Genomic DNA, 23254 nt, shown 5'->3' on the forward strand with positions numbered 1-23254 from the left:
TTGAGCACAAGTTAGGCATGCCAGAGAAGTTATAAAATAACTGCACAGTCTGTGTAGCAGTTTCTTAGGTGAAGCAAACAATTTTGTATGTACATGTGTATATGTTTGTTAGTTATACTGGTCAGAGACCAGAAGAACTTATGCATTGGTAAGGTGTCCGTTGTCTGTCTGTTTGTCTTTAAATAATTTTTCAACTACTCCTCCTACAGTTTTGGAAAATTTCAGTAAGAATTGGTACACAAGTAGACTATACTAAGATATGTAAGTGTTTATCAGTTTTTGATTTCAACAAAAAGTGTTAACATGGTTACTAAAAATAAAAATTTCTTTAAAATTCTTACAAAACGCTACTCCTTCTACATTTTCCATCCAACTTCAATAGGACTTGGTACACAAGTAGAATATACTAAGATACATAATTCTATTTATCAGTTTTTGATTTCGACAAACAATTTTGTCATGGTTACTAAAAATAGAAATTTCTTTTATATTCATTCAAAATGCTACTGTTCCTACAATTTTTGTCTAATTTCAATAAGACTTTGTACACAGGTTGAATATACTAAGAAACATAATTCTGTATATCAGTTTTTGATTTCCACAAATGGCGTTGAATGGTTACTGTAAATAAAAATTTCTTTGAAATTCTTACAAAACACTAATCCTCCTACAGCTTAGGTCTAGTTTGGATAAGACGTGGTGCACAACATCCACAAGTAGACCATACTAAAATGCATATTTTTTTTTAAATCAATTTTTGATTTCTACAAATGATGTTGCCTTCATTGATCAAAAATTAATTTCTTTGAATTCTTGTAAAGCGCTACTCCTCCTACAGTTTTGGTCTGATTAGACTTTTTACACAAGTAGACTTTACTCGGAGACATCTGTATTAGGAGTACACACCAGTAGAGCTACAGTCTCGTCAGAGACCTGGTTTTAATCTTAGTTTTGTAGGAAGGATTTTTTAAACCAAACTTTTAACTAAAAAAAAAATAACAAATAGAACTGTCACAGTTCCCAAAAATGACAGAAAGCCATGGTTCAAGTGTTTGGTTGACTTTTCAAATTTTCCAAATTTCAATTTGGGTCAAAATGGCTTTGAAATCAAAAGTGTGGACTTGCAAATGATAATGATTACAGTGTTTAAAATATCAGCTGAAATGCTCAACTCAATCTACTTTATCCATGACAAAATACTTGCCACAAAAGGATGGGATCATTTTACAGAAGAGTTTCCATGTTGTCACTAATAGTTGGCCTAGTAGATCGATATGTCAAGATGTTTTAAAAGATTCAAAGTCACATTGTTTATAATTGAAAGTGTAACAAATAGTTTTTTGAAGTTTAATTCATGAAAGTAAAAAGAACTGAAACAGAGGGAAAAATAAAACAGAATCGAAAATTTACTAATTAGACCCAAACCAACAAATTTTGGAACTGTGAAATCTCTAATATCAAAGATGAATATATTTTTCATTCGAAAAGCTTTTAAATTTTGTCAAAAATGCAAAAAAAAAAAAGCCACTTATGAGGCTTTGTGAAATTACGTTGATTGTTTATGACCTGACGATGGGTTTATGTGCAACCCTGTGGTGACATGCCTATGTAAATCTGAGACAGGTCTCCATGTTAATCTAAGTTAATTAATGAATAAAGATTGACAATTATGCCAGAAAGATTTCACAATCTTTTTATTTCAGTTGGAGGATCAGACCAATGCAGAATGCGCATTTTTACTGCTGGTTGTACCAGAAACACAAGAATTGTTTTGTCAAGTAAGTCTGAGTATTAGTCCTCCACAGATGAGGTACTACAGAATGTCTCTATTGGAATTACATACTAATCAAACAATAAGGCCAATAGGTGGCAGTGGCAATAGATGAAAGTAGAAATCCAACTAGTGACCAAAAAGTACTTCAGCTATGCTTAGCGCTTTAAAAACGGTGGAGCTGAAACAATTGCCAAAAATCAATGTTTGAAAAATCAGGACTACTATACTATTCTGTCTAAAAATTTTTATTATATATATATGTATACAAATTTTCTATGGTCTGCAAATGGAATAGGTATTATAACATTTTAGAAAGATATACATAAATATAATATCAACGATATAGTTACTTGACATTGAACTGCCCACTGTTTAAGCTTCTTCTCGAAAAAAAATGGAAAACAGACGATATTTTTCAGTGGTGTGGATCTTGCCCTTACGGTATAGACCTTATTTTATCATGCAAGGTTAGAAATTTTCCCAATATATGGTAGGAAAATGTGTAAATTTATGTACTAAAATAGGAAACTATCTTTACATGCCAAAATTTTTAACATTCTATGCATGAAAAATACAGAAAAGTCACAGTTTGATAGTAAGAATGACATATGCTGTAGAAAAAGTTGGAAGTGCAAAAGTCCACGTGTTATCGGGTATTCACATTACGTATTACTGAACCTGCTACTGACATTTTCAAAGGTCAGTCTGTAAATAAATGTGTTTCAAAAAAATTAAAGTCAGTTAATTAGTTTTTAGGATTATTTCTTTTTAAAGAAAACACATTTGCATAATTTAGTGACACCCGTGATAGAAAAACTCATGGAAATGGCGGGACCATGCAAACGATCGTTGATGAAATTGGTACCGTAGGCATGAATTACACTCCATATGAAAATGAAATATCTTGTGTGTATATTCAAAGGGATTTACACAATTTAGATTTTATATAAAATGTATGTTTAAAACATCTCTCTTAATTTATGGTTTCAGCATGAATATGGCCGGGTCATATAGTGTTTGTCCATCTTCTGTCCTTCTATCACACTTTGCGTTTAGCCTAGTATCTAAGGAACTATTCAAGACGTTTTTATCAAACTTCTTAAGCCTGAATCAGATACATATTGATGAGATCTATTCAACTGCATCAGTATTTTATGATCTCACTTTTCAAAAATTTGTGTCTAGCTCAGTTTCAAAGAGAGTATTCAAGATATTTTTATCAAAAGTTTTATGCTGATACATGTTGATGAGAGCTATTCAACTGCATCAACATTTTATGACCTTGACCTTTCCTTTGATTCTCTTCATTTTTCAAATTTTTGATTAGCTAAGTTTCAAAGAAACTTTTCAAGATAATTTTATTATAAACCTTATATGTTGATACATATTGATGAGAAGTATTCAACTTTATCAGCATTTTTAGCTCTTCTGAGCCAAAGGCTCAGCTAATGCTATGGCCATTTGTGCAGTGTGTGTAAACTTTTTGGAAAATGGGCTATATTTCAAGAACCCTTTAGTCATTTTTTTTCAAATTTGTCACAGGGTATCCTTGGCCCAAGGGCTTTCATTTATACTAAAACTAGGGATGTTTCCCTAATACAAGGGGATATAATTAGGGAAATAAAAACAAAAGTAGTGGTTGCTAAAAAATCTTCTTCTCAGGAACCACAGGGCAGATTATCACCAAACTTACATACAAGGATGATAATATGTTGTAGATTAAAAATTGTTCAAGACATCACACTGGGGCAAAGGACATGATCTCAAGGTTACTTCAAAATTTACGTTTTGTTAAATCTTTGATATTTTGCCTACTATAAGGCCTAGGATCATCAAATCTTGTCAGTTGATGCATCTTCGGACCTTATATCATGTTGACTCGAAAGTAGATCACATTGACCTACTTTTTAAAATTTGCAGGTATTCATTTTAATTTTGATGCATAACTTGGATACTTTGAAGCCTATGATCATCAAAACTTGTCAGTTTATTCATCATGGGACCTTGAAGTGTGTCAGTCAAAAAGTAGGTCATTGTGACCTACTTTCTGAATTTTATGGCTAATCATTTTCTTAACATTAAAGGTCATTATTTCATATATTAAGAGCTTTAGAATCATTAACCTTATAAGTTGATGCACCTTTGGGCCTTAAAACAGATTTATCAAAAAGTAGGTCACAGTGACCTACTCTTGGAATTTTACAGGTATTCATTTTCAGATTGTTTTAGAGGCATATTTTGGACACTTTGAAGCTTATGATCTTCAGACTTTGTCAGTTGATGCATCTTGAGTCCTCAGAGTGTGTCAACCAAAAAGTAGGTCACTTTGACCTACTTTTGCAATTTCATGGCTTAATTTAAATATTTCAGACACTAATTAGCTTAGAATCATCAAACTTTGTCAGTTGATGCATCTGGAGTCCTCAGAGTGTATCACTTTCCAGATGAGTGACCAGGTTAAAGTTTTTGGAGCAGATCTCATTTCCAAGTAACTATAAGCTCTATATTGACCAAACTTGCATGGATGCTTCATCTAAGGATGCACACTACTGGACTTTGCTTCGGATGCTGGGTCTGACCTACATTTTCCTGATGAGTGACTGGGTTTTAAGTTTTTGGAGCAGGTCTATAAGGTCTATGTGAACCAAACTTGCATGGATGTCGCATCAAGGGATGAACACTCTCAAACTTGCTTCAGATGCTGGATTTGACTTACATTTTCTGGATGAGTGACTTGTTTAAAGTTGTTAGATAAGTCCGTTCCCACCCAAGTAACTGCAAGCCCTATTAGACCAAAATTGCATAAATGTTGCATCTAGGGATGTACAGTTCTAAATTGTAAGTTAAGTGTGGGACTTTGCCTTGCTTAAAGACAACATTCGTTGAGGTGAACTCTGTAATGATTACTTATGTCTTTGAAAGGAAGCATGATTTGTCTTGAATATGACAATTCTAGGGGGCACATGTGCTAGAACCCCCCCTCCCCCCTTAAATCTGCCACCGATGATTATATGGATAGCCCCATGTGATAAGAGATACTGTAATAATGGACTGTTTGTGATTTCAGGTTATTGGAGGACTTGTCCTAGAGGAAGAAGTCAAGTTTCCTGTAAGTCTGTGAATTTTACTGTAAAACTATATATTTTCATTTTGTAATCAAATTGTCACATGCAATTGTACTGTGATACTTATTGTGGGAATGCATTGCAAAAGTCTGATATTTATATAGATCTTTATCCTTATATCTAAAAAAAATCATTTACATCACAGTTCTGCATAGCAGTTCCTCAGACAGATCTTAGTCATGGTGAAATTGTCAGAAGTCTATAATCCATTGCAAATAAAGCCAATTACTGAAGTTTCTAATGATCTGAATTTGATTTAGTCTGCAGTTATTCCACAGCCCCTAGAAGTAAAATGTTTGAGTAATGAGAATACATTACTCGGGGAAGAGTGTCGAAGCTCTAATTGGTGTTAGGGTTTGTTTTTTAAAAGAGATTTGTAATGGTTTTAAGTAAAGATAACATTTTCCTTAAAAGTTTCACATGAGTACCAAAACAAGACTGGTTGTAGGAATGTTTCTCTGTAGTAAAGAGGAGTAGTGTTATGTGTTTGTTTCCTGTGTATTGGGTTAAGACCTTGCTGTTTACTAGCTGGGCAGTCTACTAGAACTTGTAAATCTCATCACTCTCATGCTCATCTAAAATTCTGGCGATAGACAAATCATCTTCTGATGATCAATTGATGTTTTTTTTAGGTTCAAACAGGGGAATCAATATCCTACCAAGTGTTTGTCTTACAGACAGCTTAAGCTGTGATGCTCCAAGTCTTGGTTTAAATCTTAGTGTAGGTCTTTCTTAAATTCTGTTTGTAGTGGGTAGGAAAGAGGAGGCATATAGACACTTTGATAAAGTGAGCTATATGATACTGAGAATCAATGCTTTCATTAATAGTAAGGGATAGAGATGCTAAAGTATTTTGTTATTATTGTTGTTATATCCAGAAATTTATTTGATAATTTTTTTTATAGCATATTGTTCTGTATTGATACAACAGTACTGGCCATATATTCAGCCATAAAAAAAATGGCATAGAAGGGTTGTCATGGCCACAGTCGATGGCAAAAAAGCAACATCAATAGTCACTTGGTCACTACCACTAACATTTTTTCTTAACAAATCTTATTTTTGAAATGTATCTTTTTGTTGCTTTTCTAGGAAGACTAATTTTTAAAATGTATTTTCCACATGCACAAATTTGATATAACGAAGAATGCATCATGATATTCTATATAACGATTGGTAAATGTGCTTTGAAAATGGTAATGACAGTGACATACTGTTGAATTAATAAAATTCATGGGGGCCAATTTTCTTGTTTTTCTTAAATTTTACAGTTTCTTTGGGACATAATTTCATGTATTCTCTTATATCTATTAAAAGAAATATGATTTTGTAATCATAGTTTATTAATTTGTGGATGATGTTAAGTGGTGGATGAGAGGTACAAAAATTGAGCCACCATGAAATCTAATGATTCCACAGTTTAGTTGTATACTTTTCACCTACATGCAAAGCATGATTCCTTTAGGTAACAAATGAAAAAAAAATTAAAAAATAATTCTAATTTTTTTTAAGGCATACTTAAAAAAATCTTTTAACTTTGATTTTCTCTGATCTCTCAATATTTTTATGCCCCCGTAATCGAAGATTCGGGGGCATACAGTTTTTGCCCCGTCTGTCTGTCTAGCTTTAACCTTGCCCATAACTTTTGGTTGGTTGAAGCTATGGCTTTCACATTTCACGTGTATTCATTGTGACAAGACCTTTTTTTGGGTACCAACTTATTTTACTTTTTGATCTTGACCTTGGTGTTTGACCCACTTTTGCAAAAATTTTACCAAACTTTAACCTTGGCCATAGCTTATGAACATGCAGTTAGTGCTAGGGCTGTCATATTTCACAGGTATATTCCTTGATACAAGACCTTTCTTTAGGTACCAACATTTTTTATCTCTTGACCTTGGAGTTTGACATGCATTTGAGACACTTTAACCTTCGTTATAAGTTGCCACATGGGGGCTCAGTCTCCATTTTTATTTCTTGCAATATTTTAAAATCATTTCATGTCATTCAAAAATCAAACACACAGCTACTTTTTTATTCTTCAAGTGTCTCTTCAATATTAAAGTTTTCATATTTTTATTGAACAACATACATGCTCAGGCTATACAAAATTTAAGATAATTCTAATTTTTTTATGAACAAAACCTGACAATCTAACAATGTCCATCTTTCTTATGTTTGCATCATATAGCACATATATGTTTGTTTTGTGATCATTTGTTTGCACTTTCCCCTTCCAATCCATATTTGTTTACATGGGATTTTCTCAAAATTTACTGCTGACAGGGTTATGGCTGTAAAATCACATATTTTTGAGGGGTCAAATTTTTTAGGTTTGAGGAAAAAATATTGCTTCAATATGTTCAAGGGAATTCATTGGTTGAAGAAATGCAGTGTTGTAATACATTTCAAGTTTTACAGTTTATTAAAGACATAAACCACGAAAACAACGAAAATTCAACCCCATTGAAATGAGTGATTTCAAAGTATCACAGATAAACTACCAGTATTTAAAAAACTCGGTAATATCTGCATTCAATGAGCAGATAAAAGATTTCATTATAATATTATATACAGTTTTTTGTTAACATCTGGAGGCCGTTTTGATTTTTAGTTTTTTACAAATATTTTTGGCTGATGACTTTATAATGATATGTTTCATCCACTGCTTTGACTGTAAATGTTCAAGTTCCTAACAAATTTAACCAAAGCTAGGAATAAAAAGTGACTTCTAACAGGCGTCTCTTGAGTTTGTTTTACCCTTTGATAATGTCGTCTTGGAGTATTGATTTGTAGTGGGAAATGGTTTGGAAGCAACATCTTTTTTTTGCCTATTGTCCATCAATTTTTAGTGTAAAACAAGATCAAATATGTGTATGCCTGATATAATTGAAGTAGGATCTTGAATATTTTTATAAATGGAGACATATTTCATGCTTGTAAGAGCCGTTTGGTGTAGGAAGCTAGTCTTGGAGCCTTTGTCTCGGAAGTAAATGGCAAATGTCAAGTTTGCTTCAATGATATCTGGATAAAAGCAAAAATCATGACAACTTCCAAAGCTATTAGGAAAATGATTATAAAATTATTGTGTATTTGTTTTGTGATTTGGGAAAGCACTAAAAGCTCTCTATTGTCTGATATTGGTTAGGGATGCTTATAATTGATAAAGGACAATGCTCTTGGATCCATTTGTATTTTCTTTAATGTAAATTGATGGAATTTAAATTACATTATATAATTTGTTAAAACTGTCAGGTCTTATTGTGACCTGGTGGTCATAGAACCGTATACATATCCTGTATCAGGCCTGTAAGTGAACTCTAAATTTCAGCACCAGCTGGCTCCTGATAAAAAAAATTAAGTTACCAGTAAAAATTTTTAGTCACCAGGCAAATTTTTCTTAGCCACCAACTTTAAAAAAATTGATATTAGTCAATATAGGTACCCATGGGGGTAGTCACAGGAAAGGGGGGGGGGGGGTGTAGTGCCCCTTCCAATTTTGAAAGTGGAGGGACAAGGGTACTAGCATCTTTGTGTCCATGCTCTGCTTGCAGTAGTAATGTAGAAGATACAATAATTAAAAATGTTCAAAGTAGAATTTTAAAAAGACCTGTTTTGCTTTCTCAAATACTGTACAGTCAAACCTTGTTATCTCAAACTCGGCTGCAGATCTGTAGCTTGCTGGTTTGAAAAAATTAAGATGAATGACCAGAGAGCTTTCTGTACCACCCATAGAAAAATCTACATTTATTGCACACAAAAAATGCACCCATTTCTGGATTGATTTCTTTAAATTCATACCTCAACAGCTGCACGATTTAAAAAGAAATTCCTCAGACCTCTATCAACTACATTTTCACGAAGAGCATTGGGTCATATTATCTTGGCACCCAAAATGTCAGTATAAATAGGCGAAATTTTTGATGGTCTCAATTTCAGGCCCAGTAAGGCTAATAACAAAGAATGTTTTGTAGTGGAAATAGTAAAAGAACATGGAAAAAGAACACAGAACAGAACAATTTTTTGTTTGCAATGGGTGGCACTGTAGCTCTCTGGTCTGTCAATAATTTTCTTTTTTGGAGAGCTATTGTTCTGCAGCTAGAACTCAATGGGACTGAGAAAGAAACTTCGAGATACCTGATAATCCGAGATTATCCCTCTGTGATATTGCTTTACTGATATAGTCACCATCAACTTCCTAAAAAGATTGCAGAGTATCAGGAAGTAATTCTTGTATTTATTCTGTTTTGATAAATGTTTAAGTACTCCATCAATTCCTAAAAAGTATTTAAATCAGTGTAAAATATACATTTAAATAATTTGTAATTTTATAAAGGTTCTAGTACTGCAGAGAGAAAAGTCTCTTTAAGCTTTTAAAATCTCGTTTTATGTGCTTTGATAGCTGTGTGTCGAGAACATTCAACTCTGACACAAACAACAAAAAAGACTACAGACTTTGATGTCCGGCTTCTTCAAAGTTGTCTTATTAAAATGTAAATACATAATAAGATTTTGCTAGCTAAGTTCTAACAAGTTTAACACCAATAGAAGTACAGGATTAGAACTTTTACATAATATAAAAAGTGTTTTCTTCGTGTGAATTGTTTACAACTCTTCATTCCTGAAAAATAATAGAGCCTTCAAACAAAAATGTGACTTCAGAAGTGAAATTGAATGATTGTAGAGTTATAAAATTTCAGATAAATAAAAACCCATGCTTAGCTTATGGCTGTTTGAATTTACAACCAGTAGAAAAGTAACTATTTTTTGGAACAAACTAATCAATTTCCTCTACTGTGACACCCATTTGAAGTAGTTAGATAATTGAGGAAAGAGATCATGAATTTTTCCAGTGGATTCCTCAGGGATTTCCCAGATGATAGCTTTAGTGTTATGTTCAGAGAGACTGTGTGTCACCTAAAAGTGAAGCCCTGTTATTGATTGTGATCCTGTCTGATTCTGATCACTGGTGCAGAGACTTTAATGAAATACTAATTATTGATCAGAGTGATCAAATGGCAACTAATGATAATGGCTCACCAACAAATGCAAACTGTATGGAAAACAAAACACTCGTAAAAATTTCATTGGCAAAAAAATGCTTGCTTATGATGATGTACATTAGTTAATTGGTAAAAAATACATGACTTTCGTTTCATGCTTGTATAGTAAAACATGCTTGGTTACAGCGAACAAGGGTATAATGAATTCATACTTACAGCATAGTGATTTTCATTCAAGGTAGTTTAAAAAAGCTTTAATATTGGAGATAGTAAATTACACATTTAAAATCATTAAAAATTGCTTGTCCCTTGCACTTCACTACAAGCATGTTTTATTGTTCATATTATGAAAACCTTCACAAGTATTGTTAAAGCAAGCTTATCAAATGCAGTGATATTTTCTATATATATTTTATGAAGTAATACATATGTAGTTTTGCATATTTGATATCAATTTCTCTCTTATTTTTTTTTTCAGGGCCAAAATAGTGTTTTTAGTTTACCTTTAGATTCAAAGAAACCAATGAAGTTAGAAGATGTACCTTTGGTAATTTTTTTTTTCTCAGAAAATCATGTCGGAGTTTAATGTAAATTAACTTTCCATCTGATGCAACAGCCTTCTTTTTTCAAGTAAGGAGAAATTTCTTTAAAGTATATTGTAAACATGGGAAAATTTGCGTAATTTTGCAATTTTAGTAGCTTGGTCTTCCTATATTTTTGCTTAAAATGGGAATAAGATTGATCATATATAATGTCATATATGGTATTATGATTTAAAGAATGTGTTGTGACAGATCACAAATTTTATGTGAATTGTCCCCTCATGAGAACATCTACAGTATTTAACATAGATTATATGAAAGTGCCCATGGTTATAGAACATGTTTGATGCATATCTACTTGAGAGTTCACTCAACATATTTCATTGCTTTCATTTGATAACCTTAGATTGTCTCCAGAAACAGATCTAAGTTCTCTTATAGATATGAGTGCACCTGCTTTATTAGCTAGAGTGTATTTTCAGACCTCTTTCATATGAGCAACTTGCAATTAAGAAACATTAGACTACTTTTCTAAACAGTATTCCTTTGAAGAAAGAATGACTCTCTAATTCTTTATTAATGTAGCATTTTCTTTTTAGGACAAAAGGAAAGAAATAGAAAACTTTGTAGGAGTGAAATTAAAGTCCATGTTATGTGTTCCAGTATCTAGCAGAAATAGTGATGGTTTAATAGCTTTAGCTTGTGTTGTGAATAAAAAAGATGCTGAAAAGTAAGTTGCATGTTTTGGGATGTATAATTTATGATTGAATTGGTATGATTTTGCCTATTGATGGTAATATGAACTCGCTGAAGTATATTGACACCCATCTTTGGCCAATAGTTGCAAAAGTTTTTGGAAACAGAGTTTATATTTTAAGATAATGCAACTCCTCATTCATCAAGACAAATGCTTGTATGGAAACAGGAAAATTGAATTCAGAAATTTGTTTGGTCTGCACAATCCCCAGACCTGAATTACAGAAAATGTTAGGCCTTGCATTAAAATTTAATTGTCTCCAGAGATACCGGTAAATCACATTGAATGAACACAAGACCTCATAGCTGCAGTGACCAGGAATTGTAATGGCCTCTCTCAAGTATATTTTCAAAGCCCGTATGCATCAATTCTGGCAAGATTACACCAAGTTACCAATCAGAAAGGCTGTGCTACTAAATACTAATAATGAAAAAAAATTATAATAATTTTGCTCAAGTGAGCTTTTCTGATCTCCCATTGTCTGTCTTCCATCTGTTTAGCCCAAGTTGGTACAAAGCATCCTTGGTTTAAGGGGAGTTTAAATTGTTAAAATGAAGGGCCAAGCCCCCTTACAAGGGGGGATAATCAAGAAAAGACAAAAATAGGGTGGGGTCATTAAAAAATCTCAAGAAGAACCACTGAGCCAGAAAAGCTTAAACTTATGTGGAAACTTCCTGAGGCAGTGTAGATTCTAAATTGTTCAAATCAAGGTCTCCTGGGGTAGGGTGGGGCCACAATAGGGAATCAAATTTTGATATTCAAATATATTGGAAAATCATCTTCTTAACAACCACTGAGCCAGAAAAGCTAAAACTTATGTGGAAGCTTCCTGAGATAGTGTATACATTCTGAATTGTTCAATCATGGACCCAGGGGGTAGGGTAGGGCCACAATAGGGAATCAAAGTTTTATATTGAAATATGTGTAGGAAGAATTTTAGAAATCTTCTTCTCAAGAACCACTGGGCTAGAAAAGCTGAAAATTACGTGGAAGCTTCCTGGGGTAGAGAAAATTCTAAATTATTCAAAGCATGACCCCCCTGTTGTAGGGTGGGGCCACAATAGAGAATCAAAATTTTACATTGAAACATGTAGGAAAAATCCTTAAAAATCTTGTCAAGAACCACATGGCCAGAAATGCTGAAACTTATGTATAGATTTTATATTGTTCAAATCATGACCCCTGGGGTAGGATGGGGCCACAACAAGTATTACAAGGGGGAAAATCTGGTGAAGAGCTGCAGGGCCAAAGTTACTCAGGTGAGCATTATGGCCCATGGGCCTTTTGTAATGATGCTCACTCTACTTTTGAAGTGACGATATCAGCCATGTTTGTTGCAACACTTTTGGCAACAAAGAATATAAGTCCTACCTGGACTATGATGCTTCTGGGATGCACCTAACTAGACTTGCAAGGGATGTACATGTATGCACATAACCAGACTTCCTTTGGATGCTAGATCTGACCTACATTTTCCAGATGAGCGAACAGGCTAAAGATTTTGGAGCAAGTCTATTTCCAAGTAACTATGATCCCTACCTAGATCAATATTGCATAGATTATTCAGGTAGAGATGAAAGCTACCAGACTTGCTTTGGATTCTGGATCCGACCTTCATTTTCCAGATGAGTAAACAAGAGAGAGTTTTTGGAGAAGGTCCATTTCTAAGTAATTAATACCAAAACCTTACTCCGACCAAACTTGCATAAATGTTGCATTTAGGGACACACACTACCAGAACATATGTTTGATGTGAGACTTTGCCTTACCTAAAGATAACATTCATTGAGGTGAGCTTTGATATACACATTACTTTATATTTATAAAAGCTCAACAGAAAACACAAGGAACATATCTCAGCTGACTTTTTCCATGATCAGTGAGATGAACTCTATTAACTCCTTTGATGTGGTAGCAATATGACCTAGTATCTAAACTTCTCAACATGGAAAGTGTCATTATGTCACAAACAGGGCTATATGTGCATGGTGGCATTATGCAATTCACTCTAAACTGTTCCTATAACATCAATAGGCATGTTAATGACACCACATGATATTTTGTAGTTTTTCCAATGAAGACCTCCAGACTATCCTTCAGTGTTTCCAGTACACATCGACAGTCTTAACAAGTACATTAGCATTTCAAAATGAACGAAAGCTCAAACTTCAAACTCAGGTAAGCAGTGCTCAAAAGGTCTCACACACTATGTCATTTAGTTTATCAACTACTATCAATTTCTGTGTTATACAATGATTATAGCAGTTATTTTTTTTATCTACTAAAATGTTCTTTTTTTTGTTGAAAAAATATTAAAAAAAACAATCTTTATAACAAATAATGAGAAAAAAAAATAGAATGCTGAAAATACATACAAATGATTAAAAAGTTAAACTAAGAAACATGAAGCAGTAAACACATGGTTTTATCATTTTAGGCTATGCTGCAGGTGGCAAGAAATCTATTCACTCATTTAGGTGAGTTTTCTATAAAACATAATGAGGAACTAGTTAGCTATACAAATCTGACCCAGTTTCTGGCAATGTACAAAGAACAAGTTACAATTCCCAATAGGAGGAGAAGGGAAAGTGTGCACAAAAATAGCAATGGGTCAGCAAAAACCTGTCATTCCATATCATTAACAGAAAGCACATCATACAGGCATGAAAGAGGGAACAATTTTAGTAGTCCCACGGACTCAGTATTAGGAGAAAGATCTTCCAAGTATTTTAGAAGCCAGTTAGAAACCTCTTCTGGGGAAAAGATAGATTCCCATCATACTGAATGTTCATTCTCACAGTCTTCTTCACAAAAATCACTTGTCAAAAGAAAGTACTTCAGCTCTGTATATATACAAAATAATGAGGACAATATTGAAAACAAAAATGAGGAATTTTCCCCGAGTTTTGAAAAGGAAGTAGAGACAGTCCAATTACCACTGGAATCAGAATGTATTCATAAGAAAGAGGAAATAGAAGTGAAGAAATGCCATTTAGAGAATAACATCAAAGTCATCCAAGCAGATTTTAAAGAACCTATGAGTGGTGTAAGCAATTCAAGATTGACACAGGTAGAAAGTGGGGTAGCTAATGAATCTAGTGATAAAAATGGCCCTGCCATTGTTGATGAATTCATTCAGCTTAAAGAGATCAGTTCCATCACCGTGCCTCCCCATGATTTCAACTTCACTGACCTGACATTGATAGAGCCAAAGGAGGACAGTGATCAAAACAAAGAAGGAAATGCAATAGAAATGTCGGACAGAATTGAAGTTCCAGTGAAAGAACAATCAAAAACAGATAACATTGCTGCCGGTAACAGTTTACTAATAGAAACACCTGGGGATAACTCAAGTGCATCTACAACAGAAGAAGTTGGAAAAATCCAGCTGTTCAAGGCTGAGAGTGAACAGTGCATTGTTACTGAGGAAAGTATTCATATTGAAGCAAATAATGAATTTCATTCTAAGGAAAAAGATCAAATGGACATTTCTAACAGGAAAAATGAAATTGGTGAATCTCTTCCTGAACAGAATTTGGCAGCAAGAGCTCACAGTGAACCAGGTAGCAGTGGTTCTTTTTTGTCTTGCGCTAAGCCTAAGGTACTTGATGCAGAGAACAAATCTGATGACATAGACACCCAGTTGAACAGCAGTATTAGGATGATTGAATCTGTCAAAGAAGAAATGGCTGTTATTGAATCAGAAAGTGACAATAATTTCAATGACTCTGTTCCAGCATCCATGTCACCATTAAAGACTGCTGTGACAAACAATACGGACAAAATTGGAATGAAACATAATGACTTATTAGACAGTTTAGAAATAGATACTCTAAAAGTGCCTTCAGAACAAATAACTTTAAAATCTTTCCATACTGCTAAAGATGAGACTCTGGACACAATATCCGTGGAATCAGTAGCAGCTTCTGATCAGGAGATTGACATGGATGATTCAGATGAGAAAATGGACGTGTTTTATGATACTTTTACTGAACGGAGTATTGTCAGTTCTATGTCAGAACAGGGACTGTATAATTCTCTCCTGGACAGGAGTATGCTGGAGTCACCTACTCTATCCCCAGAGCTGAAAACCAGAAAAGTAAGACTGTCCAAAAGTGACCCAATTATATCTAAAGAGTCTGTGATAAGGTTAGAATACATGGAAAGCAGACCTAGTCTAAATTATGCCTTTGTTGAAGATATGGAACCTTTCACTGACCCTCTGAGTATGAGGTCCAGTGATCTGGATTCTGTAATAGAGGGTCTAGGTTTAATACCTTCATCTTCATCTCCCACAAAAAGCATTAAGATTGTTGTGGAGAACACTACTTCTCATGAAACCCATTGTTTTTCACATCAAAATGTACCCAATCTTTCTGGCCACTCCTCTCTGGACAGTTTTTCCAAGAGAGGTTCAGGTTGTAGCTTTGAGAAGTTTGACAGAGATCTGGAGTATATAAAGCAGCAGCAGCCCCCTACCACTGATACTCTCAATGTCACAATAAGTAGGCCTTTTGTTTTTCACTAAACAGTTATGTTGACCCTTTCCTAGTTTCTACTAACAGGTTTTAAGTTTACTGATCACGCTGATTCAAACATTTAAGTTTGTTTTTCCTGTTTTCCCTTCAATTGGAGTTTTTAAGAATTAAACACATGCCATATGTATGTGATTCAAAACATTTATTCAAAATCTTTGTTAAAATTTGTTTCATGTTTGTCACTGTTACTGTTGATTTAATTAATTTATCTTCTCAGTTTTAATTGAAATGTTTAGTTTAAACCTAATGTTAGTTTTAAACATGACAAATGATTGATAAAGAAAATTTTTAGAATATAGAAAATTATTGGCATTAAAAAAAGAAGAGCAGTTAGATTTATAATTCTTACAGTAACTAAGTAATTAATAAAATCTATAGAATTTCTATTCTTCTTAAATTCTAACAGAGTAATCTTTATTGACAGATGATTTAACCAAACTTCTCCGAGAAATTATGCAAGAGGCAAGGAACCTGACACAGGCTGAAAGGTGTGACCTATCCTTCCTGAGAAGTATTAATATAAGTATTATAAACTTTGAGAAAAAAATTATTGGTAATGAATTTTATCTCGGATTTTTACAGATGCTCAGTATTTTTGATTGACAAAGAAACCAAAGAGCTTGTTGCAGAAGTGTTTGATGGAATATCAACTAATAATAAAGAGGTACTGTACAATGTGTAGAGGATGAGTATCAATTGTTTTAGTTCCATAGTTTGCGGCAGTTGTAAATTAGGAATCATTCATTTTGTAGGAGTATAATGAAATTAGAATGCCAATTACTCAGGGAATAGCGGGCCATGTCGCCACTACAGGTAAGCCCATATGTAGATTTGTGTACAAGTGCTACAGGTGCTTTACAGCTAAATATGCAATGATTCTATTAATTCTCATGAATTCAGGAATGATTTATTTTTAGTTCACCTGAGCCAAAGGCTCAAGTGAACTTTTCTGACTAAAATTGTCTGCTCTCTGTTGTTGTCATTGTAAACTTTTCACATTTCCAACTTCTTCAAAACCGCTCGACCAATTTCAACCCCTGGGGATAGGGTGGGCCACAGTGGACAATCTCAAAATTTTACATAAGAAATTTAGGAATTTATCTTTAAAAATCTTCTATTCAAGAACACAAAGGCATGATTAGTCATATTGAAGCATACATAGGTATTGTAAATTCAGGTTTGTTCAAATCATGACCTCTGCGATAGGGTGGGGCCACAATAGGCTATCAAAATAATATATAGTGAATTAATCTTATGATAAAGAACAGCAGGGCCATAGAATGATTCAGGTGAGCATTGTGTTTCATAGGCCTCTTGTTTATTTAAAGGTCATAGGAAACGATTCTTAACACGAGGATTTCACTTTTTAAACCTCAAGCTATATATGAAAGAATGTTAAATTACGAGTAGTAATATTTTTTGGCCCTTGTTCAACTGAAAAATGAAAGTGAAAACTTTTCCACTTGTTACTTTTCTTACTCGCTTATCGTTCTTGATTTTGTGGTTTTATGACGTCACAAGAGCCCACTGATGTAAACAGAGCATTAGACTAATGTATTTCTACCATATTTTATCTAATTAATTTAAACTATTTTTGTAAATATAAATGTGTCTATGTTTTCAGGTGAGTTATCGGATTTCGTAGTTCAGTCAATTCAGTTTGAGCGAGTCGTTAATAAGGCACGGCAACTCAAAACTGGAGCTTTTTATCGGAGGATGATCCTGATGAATATCCTATATAAAATTACGCTTAAATTAAGCTACAACTTCCGATTAACTTACTCTACATCAAACCTTTAGAAACAAAAAGATATTTCCCTGTTTAATACACTTATACGACATACCAAGATGATTTCATCGTCATTAAAAAAAAGTCAGTCATTAAGTCGTTTTTTATTCCAAGAAAAATCGCATACTGCAACATAGAATAGAGCAATTTATTAAAAGGGACCTTTTCTGCTTAGAATAAACGTTTTGATTAAGCCTATAATATTATGTTAAAGAAAGATATATGACACGTATGCGGGGAATATCCCTAACGTGAATCCCCAAAATAAACATGGGGGGCCAGTGGTATTGAAGTCCATGATAAGCGCGAACCACTAAAATTGTCAGCGTCTTTGAAGTTTCGCTTTCCCCGTATTACTATAAAAACAATATAGCAATAGAATCCCTGAGTTTATGACATGATCGTATTCTTGTAATATATATATATATATATATATATATATATATATATATATATATATATATATATATATATATATATATATTATCCCTTGTTTACCCCTTTATCCCGTGGATATATATATATATATAAAGAAGAAATATTGAGCCCAAATCAAATGAGATTGTTACGATGCCAATACTTTGTGCAGTCACAGTTTGACTCGATAATATCGATTTTTGAAATTACTCGGTATAGTAAACAGTACAGTCTGTGATCAGTTTGCAAATCCATCCATCATTTGCAAGACTACAATTTTAATATTAATGTTCTTTTTAACAGGTAATAAAACTTTTGAAATTATATCCTTTACAAAAAAAAACGTAAATATAATACACACTGGAAAAATAAATAGGTTTGTATACGAATATAAGTACTGATCTTTGATAAATATTTTAACAAATTGACGGGAAAAATACCTACCTTTTTTTCTGGTATTTTATGTATTAAATTTTACTAAAAAAAAAATATATATATATCGATTTCTAATTCATTCAATATCTGCATTTGGTAGAGTCTTCATAGAAATATTTCCACATGTTAGAGCTGCCTATTTTTAATACATAGGTCTACATGTTTAAACGGCGTTTGTACTAACTCGCATATAAATACAAGTTTACGTATAGTTCTTGCCAGAGTTGTTTTTAACCCATCTGCAGTGTGTGTAAATGACACGATTAAGAACTTTCAATTACTAAAAGAAAGAAATAATAAGGGGGGGGGGGGGGGGGTGCAGAGTTCGGGTATTGGTGGTGATGTTGTTCATGAGTAAGTGAATATAAAGACAGTGTCAAATGATAAGAATTGATAAAATTGTATAAAACAGTAACACAAGAAATTTTTTTCTTGTTTTTTTTTTTAAAGCCATGTGATATTACATAGCAGGTTCGTATCGTTTGTCAAGAAAAGTGTCATACTGACAGTACGTGTTGGACTCTGTGTGAAAGTAAAACTAGGTTGTAAATAAATGATTTCAGTAAAACAACTGCACTGGTTATGAAAAATGAATTCATTCTCACTCTCCCTTCTTTCTCTCTTCTGACCGCTTTATTTTTCTCTCAATAGATCGAAGTGTAAAATCATGAAAATGATCACATTTTGACTGATAAAACATGCAAACATCTTGCAAATATGCAATGGAATTTTTAAAAAGGAATACTAGCCTGTTTGAAGATCGTATATTTACACAAGGTTTTAGCCATGATTATGATATTCTTTAAAATTAAGCTGCAAAATGACATGATAGTTTGTAAACATTGCATTGCTTTGAACAGCGACTGGGCCTTTCTGATGTCATATGCTAAGGGAGATAAGCAACGTTAGTCAAAGTGAATTTTCACGACTGAGTAATTTTGATCGACTGTGCTGTAGCTATCTTGAGTAAAAAATCCAAAAAACAATTTCAGTCTTATTTTACCAGCTCAGATGAACTTATTCCCGTATGCAACTCAATATGTTCAGGTAATTGTCTCCTATGACCTTTAACTGATGTAAATCTTAATTTAGAGTATCATATATCTTTTCAATTCAAGGCAAATTGCTGAACATTAAAGATGCTTACTCCCATCCAATGTTCTACAGAGGCATTGATGATTCTACAGGGTTTAGAACTAGGTAAGGTTTTTGTTAATACACTGTATGTGGATTGAGATAGAGCAGTAAAATTTATGTAGTCAATATTAAGGTTTAATTCTTGCACAAATTTTATTTTGCAGAAATATACTGTGTTTTCCTATCAAGAATGAAAAGGGTAAGTCTGTAGGATATCACTAGCTCAACTTACGTACAAAGAGCAAGAGCCACTTAGGGCCTTTTTTGGCCCTGAGAATTTCTGAAAAATCGAAACTGCTGAGTTTTGGTTGAAAATGCAGTATTTATAACTTGGACCCTTGGTGACCGTGTATCTATTGAACATGACGTAATTTTCTCTCTAGTCAATGCATTATGACATCATAAAATGCGTCATTTTCCCAATTTCCTCTAAATTCCCTTAGAAATTGCCAAAAGTTGAGGTATTTTTTCAATATTTCATACAGAGCACAACCTCTGATCCAAAATATGCAATTAAATAATGAAAGATGTGTTTCTGAAGATCACAAAACATGTTTTAATTTTTGGATCGTAGGCTGTGCTCATATTTTATTTCTTTGCTGAAGGTAGTCAAATACACTTGTTTTCTGCAAAATTCAAGAACATTGCATGTTCTCAAAGCCTGTTTTCCAATACCTGGATTTTCAAAAAAAAAATTGTTATAGGAAATGAAAGCACTAAGTCTCTACTTTATTTTGATATATGAGATGGGACAGAGGGTGATAGTCAATTAATTGATATAAGGACAGGGCCATTTTATGCATAAAGTGAACCTAGCTCTTTCCTTGAGTAGTATTGGGGAAGCTGCTCTTTTTTTAATGAATACTGATATAAAGCAATACTAGCCCTGCATATAAGGGTAAACAAGATGAGGTTATAATAATGTTTAAATATCTATTAGTAATATCTATAATTTAAAATGAGTAATTAGTTTGTAATTGAAGAAAGGATGAAGTGATGTTTTATTTGGGGTACAGGAGATGTTCTGGGCGTAGCTCAACTCTGTAATAAGAAGACAGGACAGCACTTCACAGAGTTTGACGAGGATCTAGCCTCAGCATTCGCTGTCTACTGCTGTATAAGCATCAGCCATGTACGTCTTCTCTTTCACTTTCATTTATTTTACTATTTTGAAGTATTAATGTGCAAAATTACCAAAGGCTAAAATGAAAATACATGTATATAATATTTACAACCATTATTGATAATTTTAATTTTCTCTGATTAGTACACTGTACATGTAAATCATGTAAAAATAAATGTTTGAATTATATTTAGTAATGATGTATTAAGGATATGTTTACATTAACCAAATTAATTTCAGATCAGTTTGAATATTGTTTGCAGAGGGTATCTAGAATGTCTAGGCTTTATCTTCCCTGCAGGACTAACAAAAATTGTAGTTCATTTTATCATGTTTTTTAAAGCCAGAATTTACCATTCCTGTCTTTCTTGGATTTGCCAGCATTTAAAAAGCTATGCTTACTTGTTATTAATAGAGAGCATTCCTATAAACTTTATTCATTATACATGTATGTAATATTGAAATTCAGCTCTACAGGTTAAGTTGCTTAAACCAATTAATACATTAGTGAAAATTGCATTTGTTTTTCTCCCAAATGGGCTCGTTTATATATATATATATATATATATATATATATATATATATATATATACATATATACATATATATATATATATATATATATATATATATATATATATATATATATATATATATATATATATATATATATATATTGTATATATAGCTTTTGTCTTTAATAATAGCATTATTGAGACTTGTATTGAGTATTAACATCATTAGATGTATAAAGTTCCAGTAGCTGCTGATTAAGCTTTACTTTTTCAAACTAAATTCCAGTCGCTGATGTACCAGAATGTTTTAGCTGCACAGTATCGTAACAGTTTAGCCAATGAATTAATGATGTACCATATGAAGGTAACTGGGTAGATTGCAGTGTCGTATCAATATTGTAGCACTAAAATGGTGTACCCTCCAGTATTTAGTTGTTTTATTTTCTATAACACCTTTTATTTTATTTTCCAGCTGTTTTTGCTTGAGCTTTTCTGTTAACATTGGGTAGCTCTTGTATTATCTCCCCTGGTAGCTCTCTACTGACACTCTATTTCAGACAGGATGGCTGTACTATTAAGGAAAGTGTGCCATTTTAGGGTATTAAGTATTAGTTAAGGTGGATAGAGGCACTTGGGGACTGACTTTTACAATGATGGGGAACACTATTTTCCTTTTGCAGTGTCTTATGTACAAGAAGCTTCAAGATTCACAACACAGAAATAGATTAGCAAATGAACTTATGATATATCATATGCAGGTTGGTCTTCTTCATTCTTAAAGTAAAAAAGGAGGGGTAAAGATGCAATATAATTTCTTCAATTCAGTCAATATAATAAAACTGTAACATATATTGCATGCCCTCAGATCAGTTTATATATTTTTACCACCACCACCTTTATAAATTTGATCCTTCCTATAAAAGATTACTTTCTTTTGATTTTATTGGACATGGAATGATTTTTATTTCTTGTGTATTTTTTATAAGTTTTTACTTTTAATTAGACACTTTTGTACACCTGAGACCACTATTACTGCATTTGGCACAAACATGCATGGGATTGAAACACATCATATATATAAACAAATAAACCTTTCTTTTACATAAGAAGATGATAAATATTTAATGTATTTGCACCACAAATAACTCTGCATAATATTGAATTAATATGGATAATCGGTACAATATGAAAACATTTAAATTCTTCTAATTTGAATTTTACTAATATGAAATATATGCATATGGGGTTTATATGTTGCTAGCAAGCAAGAGCAAGGTGGGGATCACTTAAAATATGTCATCGTCTATCTTCAAACCCTATATTTAGAACATTAAGATATAGTACTACAAGTGGATTGCCTTTTCACATTTCAACAGTATTGAAGAGACTGACCACATAACCTTTTCATAGACAATTGACTTTTTCAATACAATTACAGCCAAACCTCATTATCTCAAACTCAATGGGACCGAGAAAAAATTTCGAGATATATGAGGATTCTAGATATCCAGGGTAAAATACTTAAAGAATAAGGAATTGGGACTTCCAAATCACTTCGTCATATCCATGGTATTCGAGATATCAGTGTTCAAGATACAAAGTTAAACTGTATGTATCTTTTGAATCGTGAAAGCTAGTACTTTGATATTTGGATGACCCCCTCGTAAAGAAAGTCCACAATCAAAGGTCAATTTTCATATTGTAATATATATCCTAATAAAATGCTTTGAAAATCTTCTAACTGACAGCAGGGCCATAATTCATTGTATTGATATTCTAGCATCTACATATAGTGTAGAATCAGGTTTCTTCAGATCTCAACCGATGGGGTTAGAGTAGGGCCACAATAATTGTCTTTCATTGGAATTTTTAGGGAAAACTTCTTGTCAAGCTAGTATAGCAGGGTCACAATGAATCATATTGATATGCAAGCATGCTCATGTAGGGCCATTCCAAGTTTTTTCTATGTTTAGCACCCTCGTATGCCTTGGTTTTTGACACCCCATATCAGAAAAAACAAACAAAATCAGGAGCCCTAAAATTGATTAATCTGGTCAAAATCTTTTAAATTCTTTTAATTATATCAATTTCTGTAAGTA

The 23254-nt window shown here is 33.0% G+C and overlaps 1 protein-coding gene across 4 annotated transcripts in view; it reads left to right on the forward strand.

Annotated features, from left to right (window-relative positions):
• Nucleotides 1–23254, forward strand: part of LOC133173686 (cGMP-dependent 3',5'-cyclic phosphodiesterase-like) — a 60441-nt gene that overhangs the window by 26939 nt on the left and 10248 nt on the right. For 3 of the 4 annotated variants that reach the window (XM_061308680.1, XM_061308679.1, XM_061308677.1), the window contains exons 9-21: nt 1704–1778; nt 4842–4883; nt 10381–10449; nt 11044–11174; nt 13268–13379; nt 13639–13678; nt 16164–16227; nt 16322–16403; nt 16492–16552; nt 19499–19580; nt 19682–19716; nt 20534–20649; nt 21836–21913. In XM_061308680.1, coding sequence (XP_061164664.1) covers nt 1704–1778; nt 4842–4883; nt 10381–10449; nt 11044–11174; nt 13268–13379; nt 13639–13678; nt 16164–16227; nt 16322–16403; nt 16492–16552; nt 19499–19580; nt 19682–19716; nt 20534–20649; nt 21836–21913 — 987 coding nt within the window. Of the gene's footprint in view, nt 1–1703; nt 1779–4841; nt 4884–10380; nt 10450–11043; nt 11175–13267; nt 13380–13638; nt 13679–16163; nt 16228–16321; nt 16404–16491; nt 16553–19498; nt 19581–19681; nt 19717–20533; nt 20650–21441; nt 21520–21835; nt 21914–23254 lie in introns of all 4 variants that reach the window. The other variant, XM_061308678.1, reaches the window with a different exon arrangement.

This window comes from Saccostrea echinata, unplaced genomic scaffold (assembly GCF_033153115.1).
Source record: "Saccostrea echinata isolate AGI-Se365-2 ecotype Australia unplaced genomic scaffold, CSIRO_AGI_Sech_v1 ptg000056l, whole genome shotgun sequence".
Lineage (NCBI taxonomy): Eukaryota > Metazoa > Mollusca > Bivalvia > Ostreida > Ostreidae > Saccostrea > Saccostrea echinata.